At 46.4% G+C, this 25,200-nt stretch overlaps 1 protein-coding gene across 3 annotated transcripts in view; it reads left to right on the forward strand.

The window, feature by feature from the left end:
- Window positions 1–25,072, forward strand: part of FAM219A (family with sequence similarity 219 member A) — a 54,477-nt gene extending 29,405 nt beyond the window's left edge. For 2 of the 3 annotated variants that reach the window (XM_004581035.2, XM_058672674.1), the window contains exons 2-6: window positions 18,267–18,315; window positions 20,914–21,016; window positions 21,281–21,361; window positions 22,029–22,083; window positions 22,480–25,072. In XM_004581035.2, the coding sequence (XP_004581092.1) occupies window positions 18,267–18,315; window positions 20,914–21,016; window positions 21,281–21,361; window positions 22,029–22,083; window positions 22,480–22,638 (447 nt within the window). In that variant the 3' untranslated portion in view covers window positions 22,639–25,072. The remainder of the gene's footprint in view (window positions 1–18,266; window positions 18,316–20,913; window positions 21,017–21,280; window positions 21,362–22,028; window positions 22,084–22,479) is intronic. The other variant, XM_004581036.2, reaches the window with a different exon arrangement.
- Window positions 25,073–25,200: the final 128 nt, after the last annotated feature.

A 25,200-nucleotide genomic window follows, 5' to 3' on the forward strand; every position in this document is an offset into this window, starting at 1 on the left:
AGAATAGGTACAGCTCTCATTCTTGGAATCACCAGTCATCATGGGAGCGAGAAGGGCATGGAGAAAAAACAAAATGGTGTTTGCTGAGTCATGAGTCAACCTGGCAGTTTGGGCTGGAAAAACTAGGGATGCTCCCATCCCATCTGAAGAGATGTTGTTGAACAGCACTTCCGGAGATGGGACCATTGAGGGTGCACTAATTAATATTTGGATTAAAATGCTCAGAGCCAGCATTGGGATGCAACAGGTTAAACTACTGCTTGAAATGCCAACATTTTACATTAGAGTGCTGGTTCAAATCCTTGCTACTCTACTTCCAGTCTAGCTGCCTGTTAATGTGCCTCAGAAGCAACATAGGATGGTCCATGTATCTAGGAGTTCCTGGATCTTGGCTTTGGCCTGGCCTAGCCCCGGGTCTTGTGGCCATTTGGAAAGTGAACCAGCATGTGAAAGATTCTCTCTCTCTTTTCCAACCCCTTCTCTGTCTCTCAGCTTTTCAAGTAAATACATAAATTTTTTTTTTTAAAAAAGAAAAGAATGCTTTGAGAATCCAGGCTGTCTCTCAGGCAGACTCTACTATTGTTTCTGGAAACTGCGTACTCCAGCTTGCAGCAGAGGCCCTTACGATGATTAAGCACAGGCTCTCTCAACACACAAGAATGCCCGAAGAAGAAAAAGGAATGGATGAGGGCTTTGCCAGATCCCAAGAGGTTTGTTTGTGTTGATTTTTGTTCCAGTAGAACAGACCTAATCTCAGCCACAGCGTGCTCAGTGTGTTTTCAGGGGCAAAGTCACCGCTGTTTGCCTTCTTCCCACAGATGCCCTGTAGTCACTGTTTTCTTTAGGAGTCATGATTATGTGACCACAAACCTAACTAAATTGAATACAATCCTGAGCATTCAGAAGAAACAATACAGGACTCAGGGGGAGGGTGCAGCTGGCTAGAAAGAAGGGCTTGTGAATTCTAACCCCAGGGCTGCCATCTGGCATTGACCTGGGACACCTCATTTACTCTCTGCCCAAAGAGGCTGTTTCTGGGATCTGAGGACCTGAATAAAAACAGACCAGGATCTCAAAGAGAGTGAAATAACCTGTCTAGACTCTGAAAATCAGACGGCTCACAGGCAAACTGGAATGCATTCACAGGCCCTGCTCTCTGGCTAGAGGTAGTGGTTACTGTTCCAGGAGATTTGTGTTTTCCTTTAATGCCTCCTTATCCAGCTCCTAAGCATTCCCATTCATTGGGTGAGTTCACTGCTTGTTCACTACAGTTGCAAGTCCCAGGTTATCAGAAAGTAGTTTGAACAAAGAGTTCGATCAGCCCCATCCCTCACTGAATTCCAAGCTGGTTGCCAATTCCTGTAAAACTCCATGATAAAAATTGGGCCATAATCCTTTGGTTGTGGCAGTATAAATCTGTGCAAGCAAGTAACTGACACCAGCTCTAAAATGACAGATCGTTGCAACTTGTGGTCAGTTCCCAGGAGAAGTAGGCCTGCGGCTGAGTTGCTGCTTTGGCCATGGACTTGAAGTTGGACTTAACTAGGCCAAGGCCTCAAATGAGCGAGTAAGTGAGAGTTTTGAGGGACTTCTGCTTTGGCTCTTCTCCATAGTAAATCTTTGAAAGGCAACCTTTGAACTCCTGGCCAGAGAGTTACATAGAAGCATTCCAAAAAAGATACATCTGTTTGGGACATCAGCTGACACAGCCTCCCCTAGGCCACCAGCCTTTTTCCACCTCTCTGTTGCAGATCCTTTAGTTGGCTATTTACCAGGAAAGGTTTGGCTACTGTTGAATTACAACCCTTCACTTTCTGTGCCAGGTGCTAGGATAAGACAGTGACAATATCCCTGGTTCCTACCTTCATGTTCATTTGTTTTTAAAATTAGTCAAGTTATTAGTTAAATAAAATTTGGTTAGTATATGAATAAATGTTTGGGGTGGGACATAAACAGGGACTGTGTGAGTATAGAGGAATCTAACCTAGTTTAGTGTTTCTGGAAGCTTCTTTTAACAGGTGATGAGTAAGCCAAGGCCTTGAAGGATGATCTAACCAGAAGAGAAACAGAGATAGGAAGGATTTTCACACTCCATTGAGAACAAAAAAGACCAGTGATGCAAACTAATGACTGGGGTAGAGTGGCACAAGATGAGGTTAAGGAGATAGAGTGGAATACAACTGCTCTTTTGACCCATTCTTAGTGTGATCTAAATAATTCTCTTATTTTTTTAAGATTTATTTTTTTAAATTTTCATTACAAAGTCTCATATACAGAGAGGAGGAGAGACAGAGAGGAAGATCTTCCGTCTGATAATTCACTCCCCAAGTGACCACAACGGCCGTTGCTGCGCCGATCCGAAGCCAGGAGCCAGGAATTTCTTTCCAGGTCTCCCATGCGGGTGCAGGGTCCCAAGGCTTTGGGCCTTCCTCTACTGCTTTCCCAGGCCACAAGCAGGGAGCTGGATAGGAAGTGGAGCTGCTGGGATTAGAACCGGCGCCCATATGGGATCCCGGGGCATTCAAGGTGAGGACTTTAGCCGGTAGGCCACGCCGCCAGGCCCCTCTTATTTTTTTTTTTAAAAGTACTGATTGAGACCCATCCAAACTGCTGTGGCTTGCCCTGGGGTAAATTGATTCCTATTTTATACTCAGACTCTCATAGGAGTTTTTAGATATAGGTGCTTCCAGCTGCAGTTTGGTAATCACACCCAGCAGCACAGCTAAGAGGAGGGAGGTGAGAGGACGCCAGAAACTCTGGCACTTTCTCTACATAGCCCTTCTGTATGTTTTTCCATTGCTTTGAACTGCTTATTAATACATGACAGAAGCCGCTTTCCTATTTATATGATTCCATAGGGAATTCCATATGACCCCCAGCCTCCTGAGGTGGATTTAAACAAAAAAAAAAAAGTCAGATTTTAAGATTTTATACTTGGATTTCAGACACTAAATTACATTACTACCTCCGGTGAGACGGCGCCATTGCCTGTTCCTATCTACATGCTCCAGGCACCATGGGGCTGATAACATCAGCATGTGGAAGCAGCTCGATCCAGACCATTTGCAGCTGGCTGGAGCTCGGCCAGACATGGTGGTGGTGGGGGTGAGGATGTAGAATTCTCTGAGTCCGGAGCAGCTGGATTCTGGCATCCAGGATTTTGGGGTTCTTTCCCTAGATCATCATTTCTCATATCTAAAATGGGAAAACTCACCTCTGTCCCATCTAAATGAGCTGAATTACTACCCTAAACATCAGAATAGGATAAAATGACTAATGATCCAGCATTTAGGAGGTTTTCATTGGAGTGGAAAACAGAGGGAGTGGGAGAATACAAGTCATAATATGAAAAGGAAGATTCCTATCGCCTATAAAATTAGGTATACATTTAAAAGCCAAAGAACCTTTGAAAATGGCTACTGTGTGCTTCCCTGAAACCCAGATGTGAAGGCTCTGTTACTAACCCTCTGACAGCCATAGTTGTGGAGTGAATGAAGTAACACTATTGTTCCCCTACAAGGGAACACAGGAACTTTGGAGTTTTCCTTCTAATTGTAACCAATATTTAACTCTATAGAACAAGCATTCCTTTCATAGCAAAAAAAAAGTTTCAGCTTATTGGGTTATTTCAAATGTACCAAATAGCACAAAGCATTCATTCAACTCTGGCAACATTTACAGACCTAGTTTTGTAAATAGTGCAACACAGGCTGTTCGTGCCCAAAACACGTCTATCTCAAAAATGCAGTAGGTCCCCAAAATCTGTGTTTTGGGAGAAGTTAGTATGACCTCATTGAGGTTAGCAGTCCTGTGCCCTGTGTAAACCTGGATTTCCTATATCTCACTGCCCTGCCTGCACACCCATAGGGTTCAGTCTTGAGAAGTAGGGGACAGAGCAAAGATCTACCCCCCACCAACTTTAATTGCATTTTTAAAAATACCCTGGGTAAATAAAGTTGACATTGTAAAAACAAAAACAAACAAACAAAAAAAAAACATTGGAATCCACCATTGGCGAAATAAAGTTGAAATTGTTTTAAAAAGGGGAGGGGGGCACCGGCACAGTGGCCTAGAGGCTAAAGTTCTCGCCTTGCACATGCTGGGATCCTGTATGGGCGCCAGTTCTAATCCTGGCAGCCCTGCTTCCCACCCAGTTCCCTGCTTGTGGCCTGGGAAAGCAGTAGAGGACGGCCCAATGCATTGGGACACTGCACCCGCGTGGGAGACCCGGAGGAGGTTCCTGGTTCCTGGCTTCGGATTGGCGCGCACCGGCCCGTTGCGGCTCACTTGGGGAGTGAATCATCGGGTGGAAGATCTTCCTCTCTGTCTCTCCTCCTCTGTGTATATCTGGCTGTAATAAAATGAATAAATCTTTAAAAAAAAATAATCACTTTACTCAATTTGTCTAGACATATTGTCACTAAGCTGCATGCCTCCACTCTACCCAGGGTATATATTTTGGAAAGTCAGATATACAGAGAAGAGGAGAGACAAAGAGCAAGATCCTCCATCCAATGATTCACTCCCCAAGTGACTGCAACGGCTGGAGCTGAGCCAATCCAAAGCCAGGAGTCAGGAACTTCTTCCGGGTCTCTCATGCAGGTGCAGGGTCCCAAGGCTTTTGGCAGTCCTCGACTGCTTTCCCATGCCACAAGCAGGGAGCTGGATGGGAAGTGGAGCTGCCGGGATTAGAACCAGCGCCCATATGGGATCCCGGGGCTTTCAAGGCGAGGACTTTAGCCGGTAGGCCACGCCGCCGGGCCCAAGTGATTATTTTTATAATCGTTTTGTTGAAGGTTATTATTGAAGGTTTTAAAATTGAAAAATACTGATTACCGCACAGCAGATACAGGTTCCAAAGTTGAGCCATCATCCGGATGATATTCCAAATTCAGAAAGAATTTCGGTACAGTACAGGCGCACGCGCACACACACACACACACACACATACAAACTCACTGAAGCCTACTCTTGCTTCTGTTCTCTGTATTGTTTGATGGCATCACAATTCACCTACTCATATATATCAGGAGAAAACCCAGGAATCATCCTTGCCTAAGTCTCTTCCCTCCAACCAAAACTGAATCACATTTGTACATGTTGCTTTTCTGCTTTGTTCCAGTACCACAAACACTGCTATATCCAAGCTTGGATCACCTCTTGGAATGAGACTGATTCTCATCTGGTCTCTCTGTCTCCATTTTCATCATTCCGGCCCATTCTCTTGGTACAACTCCTGGAGTGATATATCTTTATAAATGTGACTATGGGCTCCTGATTATTTTCAGTTAGAGTGCAAAACCTTCAAAGTAAAAACATCCTTCATAATTTTTAGAATTTCTCCCATTCTTGTGTCAATACCTGCCCCCATTATCCCCTAATATTGAAATGCTAGCAAAATTGAGCTGTTCTTTTTGCCTGCTACCTAATCGTGTGCATCTGCCTCCCCATTTCTTTCTCTGTCTAGTTCACTTCTATTTCTTACTTATGCTCCATGCTTCAGTAACTCATTAGGGTGGGGTAGGTGCTTCTAGCCTGTACACTTAACCACAGTTTTACAAATCTGTCACAATGCTTAGACTATTGTTAAAATGATCTGCTTATCCATTTGCCTCACTCACTGACCCATTATGCACTAGTGCTTCTTGGGCAGGGACCATATCATGTTATCTTTATCTATCCAATATCCAACACCATGCCTAAAATACAGATACTCCTAAAATGTGGGACGAGAACTGAATTTGGTGAACTGAGTTTTCCTGCACTGCTCTCTGCTCTTCTCTCTTGGACATCTCAGTGTCAATTCCCAGTGCTTTGTTTTCTTGCTGCTGGCCCTACTCCCATCCACCCCCCCACCCGGTCTTCTTCAGTTACTGACTGCTTCAGCAGCTCCATTATGCACCAGAAAGCATCCATGTCATTTTCTGAAGACGGGCTTCAAGCATGTGCTGAGCAAGCACTGGAGATATGGCTGGACCTGGATACCAGCCTTCCAGGTGACCACATTGAAAAACCACAGTCCCATGTAAGTTCCGGTGTGTTGGTCATCATAAGCTGTTATCTGATGTCTCTGAGAAGAGACTGGAGTATCACATATGAGCCAATTAGGTTCAATTCACCTTCAAGGTATGATTTCAAAAGTATTATCTTAGAGGCTGGCTTGGTAATATAGCAGGCTAAGCCTCTATCTGCAACACTGACATCCCATGTGACTACCACTCGAGTTCCAGTCTAGCTCCCTGCTTACAGCCTGGGAAGGCAGCAGAACCTGATCCCAAGTCCTTGGGACCCTGCACCCATGTGGAAGAAAAGAAACTCCTGATTCCTGGCTTTAGAACACTCCAGCTCAGGCCGTTGTCGCCATTTAGGGGATGACCAGCAGATGGAAGATATCTCTCTCTCCCTTCTTCCCTCCTTCCTTCTCTCTCTCTCTCTCTGGAACTCTGCCTTTCCAATAAAAATAAATAAATATTTTAAAATATATTGCCTTTAACAATCTACTCCAGTTGGGGGGGGGGGCAGGGAGATGGATTAAATGAGATGAAATAAGATAAAAGTGCCTAGCACCATGGATGAATAGCAAGTTAGCAAGTCTTCAAGAAATATTAACTAAACAGCTGGATGAATTGCAGAAAAATCACATCCTGAGGTTTGAGCAATCCTTCCTTCTCCTCTCCTCCCAAATGATTGTCCCCTCCTGGCACCAAGACTAACCAGGTTCGAGCCAGTGGACAAGGCTCTTTAGGGATGGCATAGGCTTGGCCTAGAGTCCTGTTATTCCAAGTGTGGTCCAAGTTAACAGCACTGGTATCAAGGACATGCAGACCTCACGCTAACCTGCACTCAAAATCCTCATGTGATTTGTATGCACACTAATGCTTTAGATGCTCTAAACTCAGCAGGAGTCAGCTATGCTTGTGTGTCTGAGCTGTCTGGAAGAGGGGAAACCTGTCCAGGTGGGGAAGGACCATGGCAGGGGCATGAAGTTAGTGTTTCCCAGAGGTGTGTGGGTTGCAGAGATACAGTGAAGCTTTTTGGGAGGATGTTTGGTTATTTGTTTTAGGGCCCCTTCCTGTAGAGTCCTTAAGCTTGAGATTGAATCGCCTTGAGTTAGTCAGTGTCACTGCACCAGCGAAGAAGAAATGGTAGACAGCGAAAGGGTCTCTACTATCTTGAACAAACTTTCCAGAAGGGACCCCAGAAAATCTAACTTAGTAATTGAGTATCATTTTCATTGAGATGTGCATGACAAGGAACTGTCTAGCTTTAAAATTTACCTTGAGCTTGTACTAGGCTGAAACCTCTCTTCTCCTTCCTCTACCCCCAACTGCTGCGCACTTGAACTTCAGAGACTCGGAAGGAGAGCCCCCATAGCCTTTGTGGAATTAACCCTCTTCTTTCTCTTCTCTGACTTCCTTCACTCCAGACCAGGCTCAGAATATTTCATAGCTTTCGTAGAAAACCAAAACCCCCCACAGCTTCATGAACCAGTGCAGGCCAGCCTCAGTTCCTTGAGTCATTGTCTGTTGACATTTCTCCTTTGCTTTTCTGCCATGTGCTGAGCTGTGAGGGATCAGTCTCAAGGACACACCCATATTGATTCCTAAGCAATTGTCAGCACCCACATCCTTATCTTGAGGAACTAGAATCCACTTCCTGGAAGAAAATGGAAATGTCCTCTGGACCATGCGCCCTAAATTTGTTAGCATTGACTATCTAGTTCCTGGTTTCCTGTCTTCTAAGGGGGCACCCCAGAAACTCAACCAAAAATCTCCAGCCCTTCCTGGTCCTCTCATCCTAGACTCATTGCCCCTTTCTCAAAAAACAAACAAACAACAACAACAAAAAACCTCATCTCCAATGTCTGTGTTAAATGAACCTGAATGAAAAAAAGAGAAAAACTGTTTCCCTTCCATTGCCCACCGTTCACCTCATCTTCTGCTTGCTGGTCCATTTTTCGTGTTTTATCATGATAAATAATATACAACCTAAAATTTACCGTTTTAGTCATTGTTGATCTTTTTAAAAAAGATTTATTTATTTTTATTGCAAAGTCAGATATACAGAGAGGAAGATCTTCTGTCGATGATTCATTCCCCAAATGACCACAATGGACGGTCTGTACCAATCCAAAGCCAGGAGCCAGGAACTTCCTCCAGGTCTCCCATGCGTGTGCAGGGTCCCAAGGCTTTGGGCCGTCCTCAACTGCTTTCCCAGGCCACAAGCAGGGAACTGGATGGGAAGTGGAGCTGCTGGGATTAGAACTGGCGACCATATGGGATCCCAGCGCATTGAAGGTGAGGACCTTAGCCGCTAGGCCACCTCACCAGGCCCTGTTGATCTATTTTTAAAGAACTTCACAGGTTTACCCCTTTCCCTATTAAATGAAGTAGCCTTTCTCTAAAGAGTCTTGAAATGGGGGCAAATGTGTAGTAATCTGAAGCTCAAAGATCTTACAGGTCACAAATTTATGTAGGCCAAGATATGTGTCTTTAGCTGGCCCAAGGAGCTTCCTCAACATCTGGCTCAGGGGATGGGGGTCAGGAGTTAGGCCAAGTTTCTCAGGATGAACCAAAGCAATTCACTTTCCGACTTTGCCTCATACCTTCTGACTCATGATGCTTGTCCTCTCAACCTTTATATACAAGCTACTCCAGTCAGTGGTAAGATATTTATCCATTATCCCAAATAAAGTCTTTTGGTCCCAGAGCTCCCAGGTGAATGGAACTGGGGATGAAGAGCAGAGCATAAACTTAGGACAAGAATCAGAGATAAGGATAAGAATTAGGGAAAGGAAACAGAATTTTAAGTCTTTAACTCTGGCTCTCTGTTTAGAAAAAACAAATCCAGCTCTTTACAATTTCACTACTTGCTTCATATCTTTTATCATGCTTTTCTCTCCCTGTTTCTGAAAACCAAATAGCAGGTAAGGGAGTAGGGCCTGCCACCCCAGTTGGAAAAATGCTATTTTGGTTCATTCTTCCAGCCAAAGAGCAGGAAAGACATTCTGTGAGGTTTGTTTCCTAACTGCAGTTATAGTCACAGTCCCTATAGCTGACATGCTGGCACAGGTGAGGACTGGTTAAAGTAGGGTGGCCAGCTGCAAGACTGTAAATTACCTCCTGTTGTTCTTCACTGGTATCCTCAAGTCAGGAGTATTTTGTCTGGCAGGTGATTCCCAGAGGAAATCCTGTTCTTTGAGAGAAGCTTCCCCAGAGGGAATCAGGTAAATGAGGACGGGAGCAGAACTGTCTTGGAAGATAATGGATAGCTGTGATGACCCCAAAATACCCTGGCACACAGTGAAAAATAAAATATTAAAACCTAGTTCATGGCTGGAGGTATTGTAAATTGGAACAATCCTTTGGGATTGCTTTTTTGAAAGCAGTTTGACAAAACATATCAAGATTCTTAAAAGCATTCGTGGTTTTTGACCCAATAATTCCAGTTTGTTTAGAAAGTGATCCTAAATGTGAATTTATATGAATTTCAATGTAGCATTATTCATAATAGTGAAAAATTGCAAACCTGAATGCCAAAAATAAGTGAATAGCTACAGAGTCACTGTATATTTTGGATATTATACAAAAAAAACCATGTAGGAATACAGAGAACTAATAATGTCCTGATGCTAATTTTTAAAATACAAAATAACTGTGGTTTCTTTAAAGATTTATTTTTTTCTATTGGAAAGTCAGATATATGAAGAGGAAGAGAGACAGAGAAGAAAATCTTCTGTTCACTGATTCCTTCCCCAAGTGGCCGCGACAGCCAAAGCTGAGCCAGGAGCTTCTTCCAGGTCTCCCATGTAGGTGCAGAGTCCCAAGGCTTTGGGCTGTCCTCGACTGCTTTCCTAGGCCACAAGCAGGGAGCTGCATGGGAAGCAAGGGTGCCAGGACAAACCAGCGCCCATAAGGAATCCCGGCATGTGCAAGGCAAGGACTTTAGCCACTGGGTTACTACACCAGGCCTGATAACTGTGTTCTGGGGTCAAATCCAGAAGCCAAGAGCTCCAGCTAAATCTCCTATGTGGGTGGTATCGACACAAGTACTTGAGCTATCACCTGCTTATGCATTCCAGGTTATGCATTAACAGGAAGTGGGAGTGGGACTAAAATCGAGGCACTCTGAAATGGTTGCTGTTGAAATCCCAAGCAGCAACTTAACCCACTGCACCACAGCACCTGTACTGTGAACTTTGCTTCTCTTGTGCTTGCTTCTTTCTGAACAATAGCTTTATTCTTATTTCCTTGCCCAGTGGCTTTCTCTGCTGCCTATATCCTTGAGCTTTACATTTCTTGGTCCCATTTCACAGTTTGAGGGAGACTCTGACTGGCTTATATTCAAAGACCACAGAAAACCTGGATGGTTCCAATGAGGATGGAAGCCACACCAGCTCCCTGTGCAAAGATGTACTGCTACAGTATGTCCAAATGACTCAGATATACCAGAACATCAACAGAGCTTACCTCAAGATGATGAACCTAAAGATTAATTTTTTTTTCTTTTCTTTTTTTTTTCTTTTTATTACAAAGTCAGATATACCGAGAGGAGGAGAGACAGAGAGGAAGTGGAGCTGCCGGGATTAGAACCAGCGGCCATATGGGATCAAGGCGAGGACCTTAGCCACCAGGCCACACTGCCGAGCCCGAGATTAATTTTAATATGTTATTCTATAATAGAAAAATCTATTAAACTTACGATGGCTACAGTTGTTACCAGGCTTGGGGTCAGCAACATTCTATTTCATTTTGGTTTGCCCCAGTACAGACACCATCAAGATACTAAGGCTTGGTAGTGCTTGTTTTTGAATTCTGTCCTCACAGCTATTTAAGATAACAGGAAATCCTCAGCTTCTCTCAGGACCAGCATCAGTTCCCAAGCTGTAGCTTTAGCATGAGAATCTCACTTCTTTCTTTTGAACCTCACTTTCTTCAAGATGTATAAAGAGTGCTCTCCTCGCCTGCATTCTTTTTTTTTTAAAGATTTATTTATTTTATTACAAAGTCAGATATACAGAGGAGGAGAGACAGAGAGGAAGATCTTCCGTCCGATGATTCACTCCCTAAGTGAGCTGCAACGGACCGATGCGCGCCAATCCGATGCCGGGAACCAAGAACCTCTTCCGGGTCTCCCACGTGGGTGCAGCGTCCCAATGCATTGGGCCGTCCTCGACTGCTTTCCCAGGCCACAAGCAGGGAGCTGGATGGGAAGTGGAGCCGCCGAGATTAGAACCGGCGCCCATATGGGATCCCGGACGTTCAAAGCGAGGACTTTAGCTGCTGGGCCACGCCGCCGGGCCCTCACCTGCATTCTATAGCCAGCTTGTAGTCCGGAGCTGGAAAAACAGTGGACATTTGATGGATTGTATTTGAATGGAGCTGTTTCGTAAAGAAAAACAAGATTTGGATGATTTAGATTAAAAGAGGCTTCCCTGGGCTAACCAGAACCCTTTGTTCGCTCTAATTTCATTTCACTTTTCTGCTCTTCTGTTATTCTTTCCTTCCTTGTAAATGTCACTAACATTTGGAGAAATTATTTCCCTTGTGTTTCCCTCTTTCTCCTGCAGATTTCTCCCAATACCTTACCTCTATGATAAATCTTTGTCTTCCCCTTTAAGTGGGACCCCTAAGCATCTTAGCATCCCAAAAGGATAGACATCCTAGCCAATTTCTTGGGACTATAGGCAACTCCTGGAGAAGGAGAGAGGGGGGAGTAAAAGGATATGACCAATGAATGTATTGAGGTATAACTTCAGATCATGCCACAAAGTAAGACCTGTTATTGGCCAGATAGTTCGGATGTTGAAGTGTGGAGCAAAAAATAATTTTCCAAACCATGAGAACCCAATGAAGTTGGATTGCATTTGTTGACTCCCCCTCTAAATGTGATATCTAAACATACTTATTTCCACCCACTGCCAACAGCTGTTTTGAGGAAGTGACTTAGAGAACCACAGCGTCAGGGAGTCTCTGAGGTGATCCCGGACAAATTCTGGCAAGAAACAGCTGGTCTTAAATGCCCCATCTTGCTAGGTTCACTTACCAGAAATCCCTTAGCTCACCTGGTTTCCTGTTTCTTTATAAGCAATGTCGTTCTGGGCCCTGCTTTTGTCTGTTTCGCTTGCTTCCTAATTTCATCCAAATACAGATATGACTCTGTTCTAAACGTAACAGAGACACTCCCCAACTCACCATTGCTTCCCCATCTCCCCCTAAAACTAGAAGAAAATCCGTGTGTGTTGTGTGAAGAAAAGTTAGATGTCAGTATGAGCACTTTACCTCTTCCTACCTCTCTCTAAATCGAGCCCTATGATCAAATTTCTGATATATAGTACCTGGAGAGGGGACAAAGATTGTCTTCCCCTATAGGAAAGCTAAAATCAAGTCAGGTTAGTACCCTGAATCATCCATGCTTAGTATGCAAAAAAAAAGGGGGGGGGGGGCAGGATTATTCAGCACCACGGAGAGCACCTCTCATCCTTATTACTAGATCATGAGCAGGTGAAAATTAAGGATACAACACATAGTCCAGACGGCCTAATCTCCTTCCACTCAGCCACAAAATATCCCCTTTGCTAATAAACTCCCTTAGATTCTGCCCATCTTTCCATTTCTACGTTATCTGTTTTTGCCACGTACTCATCTCCTTTCCATTTTACTAAAACTCTATCCACTAGTTAAAGGTTCTGGATCTACCTTTGATTTTTCAAAAGCTATGTTTCATCAAGCATTTTCTATCCATGTCCATTCCCCTTAGTCTAGCAGAGTGATCATATAATCCCTGCTCAAAATAAATCCTACAACTATAAAGTTCCCTCTGGTTGTTATCCAATTTTTTTTTCTTCCTTTCTCAGTCTAGCTCCTCAAAAGAATAATCTATATACAACATCTCCACTTTCTTCTATTTCCCATAACTCTATTGAAAGCTTGTCACTGTTGCTACCCTCCAACTAAAACTGTTCACTGAAGCTACTTATGATTTCCTTATGTCTAGGTTTTGTCTCTATCTTATAAACTGATCTGCTTCTTTAATTAACATTGGTGATTTTTTACACCTTGAAACTCTATTTGAAAAGTGTTATCAGTTTTGTTCCTCTCCACTCATCCCCTAAGGTTGAATGTTCCCCAAGGTTCCATTGTTGGTTCCTGTCTTTCTTCACCCTCATTCTCTTTCAGAAGGCTTATTTTCCTGTGTGATGTCCCTTAATATAAACCCACACCTCTTTCCAGAACACACAAAACATAAATCTACTAACTGGTGATATCATTTGGATATCCAAAAGACACTTAAACACTCAACATTCCCAAAATGAACTAACTGTGTAGCTGTGACTTTTATTGCATTTTTAAGGAAAGTAATTAGCACTCCTTTCCCGAATACTCCAGACAGAAAATTTGGAAAATCTGGACTCTTCCATTTATATTTTGTCTCTTAAGTCTGACAGATATATCCTCTTTAGCATCCTCCTTTCTGTCCTTTTTTGTTTTGCTTCTGTGTGGTTTAGGTCCCTGATATCTTTTACTAACACTTTTAGTAGTTCCTAGGTATCTTCATCTCCAGCCCCATTCATTTCCTACACACCTTCAAAATGGCTACCAAAGGGTCTTTCTCCATTTCCAGTCTGATCATGCTACTTTGTTGGTTCCCCCAACACCTTTTAAGTAAAAAAAGTTACAAAAATAAATTTAAAAATCAAAGCTCACCTCCTACCATGATCTCAACCCCCATGAAACTACCAACTTGATTTCCTAACATTTTTATCATATCTTTTAGTCTTCAATGGTGCTAAAAATCTCATTGTTCCTTGAAGGTTGTGTGCTAATTTTATACTTCTGAGCATTTGCACATGTTCCCTGACTAACTTTAAATCTGCCTGTTAAACTACCTGATGTTTAAGATCTTTTCAAGTGTATTTTCTGACCAACTTCATTTTGTCCCTCCACCTCTACTTTTTATGGTTCATGTTACCTTTATTGGTAATTATTAGGGGTTCCTTCAAAATAGGCTGTTTTCTGTTAATCTTTTTAAGTTCCAGACCTACCACTTTTTAAATACGTGAGAGAAATGTAGCATTACAGAGTAAGGAAAGAAGGATAAAGGATGCCCCTGCCAGGCCTCTCCCCAGCCTGTGGAGGGAACATGTATTTATTTATTTAAAAGGCAGGATTATAGAGAGAGAAGAAAGAGACATGGGAGGGAGGAAGGGAGAGGGAAAGAAGGGAGAGAGAGCCTTCATCTGCTGGTTTACTTCCCAAATGTCTACAATGGCTAAGGCTACAGCAAACTGAAGCTAAGAGCCTGTAACTCCTTCCAGATCTCCCACAAGGGTTCTGAAGCACTGGCTGGCTTTTTTCATTTTGAAAAAGAAGGGTTAGGGCTGGCATTATTATATAGTGGATTAAGCTGGCTCCCACAACACCAGCATCCCATATTACAGTGCTGTTTCAAGTCCTGGCTGCTTCACTTCTGATCCTTCCTCATGTGTGCCTGGGAAAATAGTGGAAGATGGCCCCTGTTACCTGTATGGAATCCTTGGATGGAGTTACAGGCTTTTGGCTTTGATCTGGCCCTACCCCAGCCATTGTGGCTGTTTGATGATGAACCAGTGAATAGAAGATCTCTATGTGTTTCCTTCTCTATCTGTTACTCTGCCTTTTAAATAAATAATAAAACATATTTTTTTAAAGAATGGATTAATAAATTGGTATTGGTTGAAGTTAGTGATGAGTACCAAAATCTCACATTGTTTTCTGTGTTTTCCATAATAAAAAAAAATTTTTAAAGACCAAAATCTTATGGAAAGGCTGATAATCTTGTGGAAGTAAAATAATGGTAGATTATCTACTGACTGAAAGGAAGCCAATCCCACTTATTGTTGCTCCACTTGCACTAAACCTTGCCAAAGACACAGGATTCAGAGAACACAATTAACATAATTCAATGAAAATCACTGGATCAGACTAACTCTAAAGAATCTCAACTTTGGCCCTCCTATAGCCTTACTGGCTTCACACTGGCCATTAACTTACATATATTCTACACCAGAAACAGTGAACCTAGGCTGTTCTTCACCTCCACAGTCTTTGGAGAATGTGTGTAAATGATTGCAGAGGTAAGGGTTACTATTGGAGTTGCATTTCAATGTCTGTCTCTGCTGAGTGTTTATTAATAATCTTGTTAAACTTCACTCTACTTCCCAAATCTGGCTAATGCCTGTGTGATGTCCTTGGGGAACATTTTAAATTCTCCTTAATTTCTTGATCCAGGCGTTTCTGCCTGGATTCCTCTCTGGTACTTCTCTGCATGAATATTTTATATTTAATTTCCCTGGCTACATCTCCATGTTATAGTCATGGTACATTGGCTGTTTCTCAGGGAAGACATACAGGAAGCCCAAAGTTAAAGATTTGCATTTGTAGGCACAGTGACAGATTTCTGGGAGACAGTTAGCAAGATAGTAAAGTTTAGTGAAAGAGAATCTACACTGCAGTCCAGGAAGGCATCCTAGCCAATAATTGAGAGCCAGTGTGAGACATCTTTGTGCTTTACCACTGAGATGACCTTCTATGGTAAACACAATGATGAAGGGAGGTACTGAATGGTGGTCCTTACATGAGACCTCTCAGCCTAGGGCTTTGCACCTTCAGATTGTCTCAAAAGATCTGATACTTTGACTCAACAGCAAACATCATGAGGAACTGCCCAGCGCAGGCCCCAAGGACCACATAGGTACTGGTGACAGGTGTTGGTCAGCAGCTTCCCAGGCCCTGTCCCTTCCTGTTCAGTCTACACTGTTAGCAGTGACAGACACCCAGCCTGAGAAAACAAACTCTGATGAACTCATTTACACTGAGAAGTGAACAATTAGCCCAAAATGTCTCAGGGTTCATGTTTTCAAAAATTAGCCAGTGAGGTTTAACATTCCATGTGATGCATGGGGTAGAAGGGGGACAGAGGAGATACATAATTGGAAGTCAGTGTAAAAATGTCACTCCAAGCTATAAGAGACATCAGGGTCCCCCAAGGAGAGAGGTGGACTGAGGGCAGAGCCCTGCAGAGGAGACAAATAGATGTGGAAGGACACAGCAATGAAGGTCAAACAAGCAAGAGATGAACCAAGTGAGCACAGTGTCCTGCAAGCCAGGAGAGGGAACCAATCCCAAACGGGCATGGCATGTGTGACTTCTGACGAACAGCACAGAAAGAGTGAAGAAATGTGATGAGGGAGCTGGAAATGTGCCAGTGCTTACCTGGTAGGATCCCCCCGCCCCTGCGTACTTATGGGCTTTGCCCTTAGAAAGCCCTCGGACTGCTCAAGGAATGAATCCTCCTTGTAGCCAGAAGTGGAAGCCAGAGCTCTTGTGTCAGGTCTCCACTCCCCATGTACAAAGAAACCCCCAAGGGCCCATACCTACAAGGCTGCAGGGAAGAGGTGCTGTCTGTAAGGGGTCTTCCCAGGGAGCTGCTATGCCAGGGATGAGGAAGGATTGGAAAGCCTATGGCATGGAAAGTTGCCTGAGATGCAGACTCTGTGGTGTCTGAGCTTTCTGAGGATAGCTTCCAGGCTCCATGCCCCTCCACCATAGCTAGGGATTTGGATCAGGGCAGGGAGGGATACTGGTTTGGCCCTAAGGATCCTGCAAACCCCTGTGGCAAGGTACACTGGACAACCTGGAAGAATACAGACAAGGCCAGGATCTCTCTCCCCAATATTCTAGACTTTGCCCTTTCCCCTTAGAGACAAAAACATGTTTTTATCCCCTCTGTCTCATTTTAAAGGATAAATAGAAGTCACCCTAAGGATTAAATGAGGATACTCCAAAGATGTATGGAAAATGAAATTAAAAGATATCTTTATTTGTGGCAAATATGTAGCACAGCAGTTAAGTCATCACTTATGATGCCCACATCCCATATCAGAGTGCCTGGCTTCCTGCTGGTATGCACCCCGGGAGGCAATAATGTATGACCCAAGTACTCTGCCACCCAAATGGGACTCCTGGACAGAGTTCCAGCCTTCTGGCTATGTCCTGGTCCAGGCCTGGCTGCTGCAGGCATTTGAGGAGTGACTCAGTTGATGACAGATCTCTTTCTATCTGCCTTTTAAGTACAAATCAAAAAAAGCTTAAATATGTTTATTATAGTAAAAATGAAATCTATGAATAATTGTTTAATAATACACATTTTTTCATTAGCTTTTTGAAGACCCTTTATACATCCTTCCCTTGCGGTCACCAGCATTACTCAAATCCCTGGACCTGACATTGTGAGGCAAGCCCTGGAATATTCTACCTGTTGATCTGTCTATTCTCTGCACCCCCAGAGGGAGTGCAGGCAGCAGCTTGGAATGCCCTTTGTAATATCTGTCCCTTAGGCTGCAGGCCCAGGTCAAAATCCAAAGATGGCAGCACCCATGTCAACAGTGGGCCCCAAGTTTCTCAGCAGAATGTGGGTCACTCAGCCCCTTCCAACTGACAGGAGGCAAGGTGAGCCAGGGCTCTAGATGTTTTAGCAGAGGAGAACATTCCGGATTCCATGGCAAGGCCAGTAAGTAGCACAGGGCCAGGTTAATTAGGAAGATAATGAGGGAGATGACAAAGGCTGCAAACCCTGAAAAACACACAGGATGTTTTCCTACTTTCCTGGTCAACTGTGGTACCAAGTATTTTCCACTCTGGGCAACATAGGACAGAACTGTCTGCCTACTGATTTGTCTTCTCACCTACCATACCCAACTAACCCCTCAAGTGTTCCCAATGGCTGCATCCTTAAAATCTGGCCTAGGTTGACCAGTTAGTTCTCCAGATCCTAGAAAGGGACCTGTCCAGAAATGGATGGACTTGGGGGTGGCGAGGGGGAAGAAGGGAGACAGACAGACAGACAGACATTGCAGGGAGAACTTACTCTGATCTTAATCCAGACTTAAACTCACAGGAATTTAGAAAGACTTTTCCAACAAAATGCCTGAGGAGTAGGACTACAAGTGTGGAATTTTGAGAAAGAAACCATTGTAGGCTTTCTGGAGGAGGCTGGATCACACAGGGCTTTTGTTGACAGACACTCGGTTGTAAATGACACCAAGATCCTTGGCTCTGCCACCAAACTCAGCATCTGTCCCATGATGGGTAGGGTTGGCCTCTCCCCTCCCCGGATGTCTGGCCTGCTGCCAGGGAAAGTGCGTCCAGAAGCCCTTGAGGGGTAAGAGTAGCCCTTCATGTACTCACTTCCCAACAGCTCCCCGTCTGTCTGCTTTCTCCCCACAGGACCCAACCGCAACCTCCATCTCAGACGGAGACTGTGACGCCCGCGAGGGTGAGTCAGTAGCCCTGAATTACAAACCATTCCCGCTTCAAATATAGCTGGGTGAGTGTGTCCCGGGGGTGACAGAGACTGTGGGGAGTGGACAAGCAAGGTGCTGTGGGCTAGCTGTGCCACGAGGTGCCACAGTTAAACCAACTCATGCTATATGATTCCAAGACTGAAGCCACCAGGACCTTAGCACTGTCAGACACCTTGTCTCCTGCAAGGTGAAGAGGGCAGAACTCTGGGAGATATCTCTGAAGCCAAGAAGGCTCTAGGTATTCCTGGGAATAGCCGCAGGGGTAAAAGCATGGAACCCACAAGAGAGGACTGTGAATCATGCCAAGAGAAGGCTGCGTAAAGGTGGAGTGTCAGTTGCTGTGCCAAGGAGACAGAAAGAAAGATTTCCAAAGCCTAGATCTGGGAACTTGATTGGCTTCTGTTTGAAGGCAGAGGTTTGGGGGGGAGTGGCAGGGAGGGGGTCTTTCCCTTATTTTCTTAAGAAACCCAATGTTTCCCTGCCTTCCCAGGTCATCTTAATCTTACAAGCATTATCTCACACCCACTGCAAATCCAGTTTACTGCCCACCCTTAGAGTTGTTCTCCTTACCTCCTCCTACCCTCAACACTGCCCCTTCCCCTCCAGGGAAGAAGTTTCAGGGCTCCAAGACTGCCATATAAAACTTTGACCAAGAAAATACTAGTTTCATGAAGCGAAATTATAGCAGAGCATACACAAGGAAGAGTTTGCCCCCAAAACAGGTCATCACTATCTTGCACAACTCCTCCACCTTCCCACTCACCTTGAACTCCAGCTGTACACCCCACTGCCCCTCGCCTCAGTCCCAAGGGCTTTGCCCTGCTGCTGTAAAGCCTTCTGCCTGTGAGGCTGCCAGGTCTCCTTTTCCAAGTCCTGGTCTTTTGTTGAATTTTTTTTAACCTTGCTTCTTTCCTGGCAGACCACATCCAGAGAGCCCCTCAAGCTGTCTTGCCAAACAAAAGAACAACTCTCTCAGTGGAATTGCTTCATTCTCCTAGCATATCAGGCTAACACTAAAACCAGTTTCATTTGTTATGTTTAAGAAAGCAAGTATTTTAACTAAAATGAACTCTCTTCTACTCTTCCCCCATCACATTCTCCCCTGCCCCGAGATGATCATTCTAAGCTTTTGTAGTTTTATTCTGTGCTTTAACATAAGTGGTACCATATTGCACATGTTTCCTGAAACTTGTCCTTCCCGCTTTAATGTCTTGCTACTGCTTCCAATGTCATTATATAGAGAGTGACTTCATTCTTTTAAATGGTTGTATAATAGTCCATAGTCTTGGGTTTGCCAGTTTATTGTTTGCATCTCTTTACCATTTCAAACAATTCCAGCATGCTTTTAAAATAACTTTTCCTCCCTCATTATATTACCACAAAGTTCATGAAAATTCACAAATTTGTCCCAGTTGCATGAGGGGAAAAAAATCACCACTAGGAACTTAAAAGCAAATTGCACCCCCTAGAGGCTAGAAGTGGTAATGACAGCGGCTTCTTGCTAGGAAGAGCTTGGGAAACAGCTGAAGGTATCAAATGCAGAGAGGGAAAAGAAACATGGTGAGAGTTGGCGATGAGCAATCCAGATACATGGAGCTCAGGAGAAGTTTCAAAGTGAGTCACAATGACTGTTAAGGCTCTTCTCATCCTGTACTGTGAGCCACATGTTTATTCTATGAAACAGCTTTCACCCTGCTGTGCCTCTCAGCCCACCAACCCCTTCCCCTAAATCTAGGCTTTACTTGAGATGAGTGGGAAGAGGCAGATGGGCCTCCTCTCGAACCCAGCTATTGCTTTTAAGAGTGGCATACTCCAGGAAGCATGTCACTTGGTGGCCAGCCCTGTGAGCTGGCAGGCTCTGCAGGATAGGAGGAATTTGAAAGCATCACTTGGGCCATGCCAGCTAAATAGACTCTCAGCCTCCTACCCACTTCCCTGTCAGCCCTCCAACCTCTCCCGCTCTGCAGCCTTCAGCGGCCCCACCTTTCTCCTGCTGTCTGCATTAATCCCAAATGTCTGGCTCGCAGGGCCTTCCTGCTCTGGGCTGGTAGCCAAAGGGAGTCTCTGGCCCCAGAACACAGTCCCGACATGTGATTTATGACACAGCATTTGCTAAATCAGGAATGGAATAGATGGCTCTTACTTTGTCCAACCTGCCCTCTCTCTTTATTCGCCGCTGCATTCTGTGTCAGTGCATACTTTGGCTCTCTCACTCCATCGCTCCTCTCCTAGCTCACGGTGTCACCAAAAGGAGGCCCTCCCTGATTACTCAGGCTGCTTTGTGAGTTCCCTTTCCACCCTTTCCTTGGTGTCAAGCACAGGCTAGTCATCCCACATGGGAGGAAGAAGACTGGGGTCGGCTTCCTGCTTTTACCTCCCACCATATCCCTCAGGCTGCTCAGGGCCAGTACTGTCTCCCTCAGCAGCAGGAGCCCGGAGTTGCGATCCCTGCTACAGACTCTAGAGGAGCATGGGGTTTCCCAGTGGAGGCCCAGCCCAGGCTGCCCTGAACGGTAAGGCAGGGTGGCCCTGGGAGCAGGACATAGCTTCCTTCCCCTATTCCCCTACAGAGAAGCAGCGGGAACTGGCCCGGAAGGGCTCCCTGAAGAACGGCAGCATGGGCAGCCCTGTCAACCAACAACCCAAGAAAAACAATGTCATGGCCCGGACAAGGTAGAGGCCCTCTAACTCCCAGGGACCTGCCAACCCCACACTCTCTGATGACACCCCATCCCTTCCAACCTGCCCCCTTTTCCCTCCCTCCACATGCCCAGTTCCTCCCTGAGAGGAAAGGCTCTCCCCAGGATCTAAGGTACAGAGGGAGGGAGAGAAAGAGAGAGGGAGAGAAAGAGAAGCAGTGGGCCGGGTCCTAGCCTGATCCCCTGCCAGGTTTGTGTGCTCCGGTCACCATGCCAACTCCCAGAATTCCTCACCCAGGCTGGTCGTCCCCAATAAAGGCTACTCCTCACTCGACCAGAGCCCAGATGAGAAGCCACTGGTAGCCCTTGACACAGACAGGTGAGTATGGAGACTGGGGGTGTGGTGGGGGTGGGAGATGGTGTAGCAAGCTGTAGGAGCCCATGGAAGCACAAGGGGTCTCTAACCGTCTGTAACAGGCCACACCTGTTACACGGTCAGAATTGTAGGATCTCTCAACCAGGAACTCTCCGAGGATGAGTTCTCCAGGGAGTGGAATTTGGGAAAAAAAAAAAAAAGCATAGGCAATGGGGACAGAGGGAGGAAAGGGGAACCTGGGCAGTCTGCTGCCCTCCTTGAACAGCTGATCCTAAATGAGTTGTGATGTTGCCTCTGGACAGCAGAGGCAGCAGTGAGTGCCCAGTCCCCTCTAAGGAATGAGTGAGGCCAGAAATCGGGAAAAGCAAAAACAATCAGAGTGATGTGACCCTAGAAAAAAGGAAAGGAGTGAAGACAAAAACAGCCTTTAAGAAGAAAATTTAGGGTGGCAATTTATTTAGAAATTTATTTAGAAAGGTCAGGCTAGAGAATCTCATTTTTTAAAAAAAAAAAACTGCATTTGCATGGCAAGCACAGGCTTTATTTCGGTCGCACTGTTTATTTGGAACGTGAGCCTTGGGAGGGATATTGAGGGATGGTGGGGGTGGGCGGACAGAGTTTTCTAACTTGGCTGAATTACTTCTTCTTACCTTCTTTCCTCCATGGCCAGCGATGATGACTTTGACATGTCCAGATACTCCTCCTCTGGCTACTCCTCTGCTGAGGTGAGGCCCCACTCCCTCCCACCCTACACACCACCGCCATCAAGGAGCCCAATGCCAAATCACACCCAGAGAGGGCTCTCAGGGGCGGGGTCACTGGGTTAGGGGAAGGGGCTTGAGATTGGACTGGGGCTGCTGGGATCCTGACAGAAGCTGACCTGAAGTAGGGCCTCCCACCCCCAACATAATCAGAGATGAGAGACAGACTAGAATGGGAAGGGACCCTGTATGCAGTGGGGCGGGGCCGCACGAGGAGAGACGGTTAAGGAGCAAGGCCTGCACAAGGGAGGCACCCTGAAATGGCAGAGTGACCTTGGCTGGGTTAGGGCTGCCTCGGGCCGGCTCTGGGGGATGTCTCCTGGCTGCCCCGAGCCTGACCTCCCTCCCCTTTGTCTACAGCAGATCAACCAAGATTTGAACATCCAGCTGCTGAAGGACGGCTACCGGTTAGACGAGATCCCTGACGACGAGGACCTGGACCTCATCCCCCCCAAGTCCGTGAACCCCACCTGCATGTGCTGCCAGGCCACGTCCTCCACCGCCTGCCACATTCAGTAGCGGGGCGGCTCGCCGCGGCGCCAGGGGCGGGGCCGACGCGGGTCAGGCTTGGACGTGGCAGGGGCCGACCCCTCCCTGCGGTCCATCCGCCTGCCCCCCGCCCCGCGCCCCAACAGCCGCCAGCCTCGTAACAGTCATTGCTTCCTCCTATGGTAGGACGTGTACCTCTGTGTGTTCATGGAGCCGGAGAAACCAAAACCGGGTCTCTCTCCACCCGGGGGGCTGAGGAGGGGTGGGGGCTGTTTGTTCAGTAACTTGGGGATCTTCACTCAGCCAGCTGCCTCCCTTCCCAAGGCTGCAGTCTGGTGGCGAGGGATGGGGGGACCATGGACAGCAGGGAGGCCAACAGTACTGAGCAGGAGAAGGAGTCACCAGGCTATGGGGCTTGTCCCCACCCCTGCGAAGCCATGAGTCTCCCAGCCCGGCTCTGAGGGAGAAGGCCAGAGGCAGCGGGGGACAGCACCTCAGTGCACCTCCACACGCCCCTGCCGGCCTGCGTACCTGTATGGATTTTCCCCTCCTCTGCAGATGGAAAGTCAGGCAAAGCTGCCCCAATGGGATACTGCCCCACTCATCAGATCACTGCCTCCCTCCTCGTTCTCTTTGCTCCATTCCCCCCTCCCTGCCTTCCTTGCTGTCTGTGGGGGGGAGGGTAAGTCAGCTTTGGAAGCTGGAGTGTCCAGTTCTCTGACCTGTTCTCACTGGCCCCTGCCCCTTCATCTGTCTTTGCTCAATGCTGTCCCCTTTCCGCGCTCCCAGCCCCATTCTTCCGTTTATTTTCTCTGTCCCAGGCAGGAGTCAGGGAGTAAGGCCAGCTTCCAGTGTTCCGTTCTCTCCCCAGATCTGCGAGGTTCCCAGGGAAGAGTCTTCAAGGAACAAGCTTAGAGTGTAATGGGCTGAGTGGTTGAATGTCTATGGGAGGGAGCACTTGGCAGTGTGTGGGTGGCTGACTGGCTGGCGGGGGCTGGCAGAGTGTGTGTGTCTGCCTTGGACTTGGCTCTCCAGGTGTCGGTTCCTGTTGTAGCTGTGGGAGACTGGCCTGGGGAAGTAACGGTGCAGCCTCTCTAGAGTGAGGCAAGCTGCTGGGTAGAGCCCTGAGAGGCCTGGCTTGGCAGTCAGAAGCCTGGGTTCGGACCCTAACACTGGCACCTCCCTGTGATCTTCAACAAGTCCCCTTGCTTTCTTTGGGGCGTAAGTCTCCTCCACTCTAAAACGAGCAGCCTGGAAATTGTCTTTAGGGTCTTTTATAATCTGAAGGAATGTCTACAAAGGGATCCCTGTGGAGAAGTTCAGGAAGTTCTGTGTCTTTGGGTACACCTAGGGGACACCCTTCCCCCTGCCCCCGTATGGAGTCTGTATGGAAAAGGGAAGCTACAGTTCCTGTCAAGATTGCATCTAGGTTCATGTGGCTGTTTGAAAATACGTATGTGTGTGTGAGGGTGTGAGTCTTCTCTTGTGTGGAGTGGCCTGACGGGATGTCTGGGTTGGAATGTGTGCGTCGCTGCTTCCATTGCTGTTCCGACTGATAGGAAAGCTGACAAGGATGAGACAAAGAGGTGAGCAGAGCCTGGCCTTGGGACTGGACGATGCAGACCTGCCCCCATGCCAGGAAAAGCGAAAATACAGACAGCCTAAGCTGACTCAAGTTGGTGAGCCCACATGCCAAGGTCTGAAAACCCCCTCCCACAGACACCACTCGCATGCTGTGGGCTGCAGTGCACGCACCCATAGGCCATTTTCTAGATACCAGGCCTGGGAGGAGGGAGTGAGAGTGCTAGCTTAGAAAGGGTAGCATCTCTCCCCATGGCACCCAGGAACTGTTAGCTAACTCCTCCAACCCAGCCCTACCTCCTGTGGTCTAGGGACCCTGGATGATGAGAAAATGCCAAAGCAAGGCAAGGACAGAGAAGGTAAATACAGAACCCATAAGACCCATACCTGCCCACATCTGAACCCTTCTCTCCCACCCTGGTAACACTTCTACTGCCTGTTCAAGCTCCCCAGCCCTGGGAAAGCAGGAAAAGCTCCCTCCCCAAACAACATACAGATCCCTGGCAGGCAAGGTCTTCTGATGGAGGCTGTAATAGTGAGGCCAAGAGGGTAGGGACCTAGCGGCAGCAGCAGCTTCTGGGTGGAAGGAAAGCCCGTGGCTCCCTCCTTCTCTGTCTGGGAGGCTGAAGAGGAGGAACCAAGGCCTCAGCTTGCCCCCTGCCACCCTTCCCTGTTGTAGATTCTGCCTTAACACCCCCTCTACCCTCAGCTGTGGCTACCACCCAGCCAGGTTTCTCCGTGCCCACTAATTTATTTCCAGGAAGGTGTGTGGAAGACATGAGCCGTGTATAATATTTTTTTTAACATTTCCATTGCAGTATTGACCATCATCCTTGGTTGTGTATCGTGTAACACAAATAACGATATTAAAAGCATCAAACAAGCTAGCCTCAGCTCCCTACCTGGGGTATGGGCAAAGGGCAGGGGAGCTGGGAAGGGGAGCAAACCAATCCTCCGGATGTACATACCACATCACCTCCAACCCACTGGTTCCCAGAGGTGCCACTAAAC

The sequence above is a fragment of the Ochotona princeps genome, chromosome 14 (assembly GCF_030435755.1).
Source record: "Ochotona princeps isolate mOchPri1 chromosome 14, mOchPri1.hap1, whole genome shotgun sequence".
Lineage (NCBI taxonomy): Eukaryota > Metazoa > Chordata > Mammalia > Lagomorpha > Ochotonidae > Ochotona > Ochotona princeps.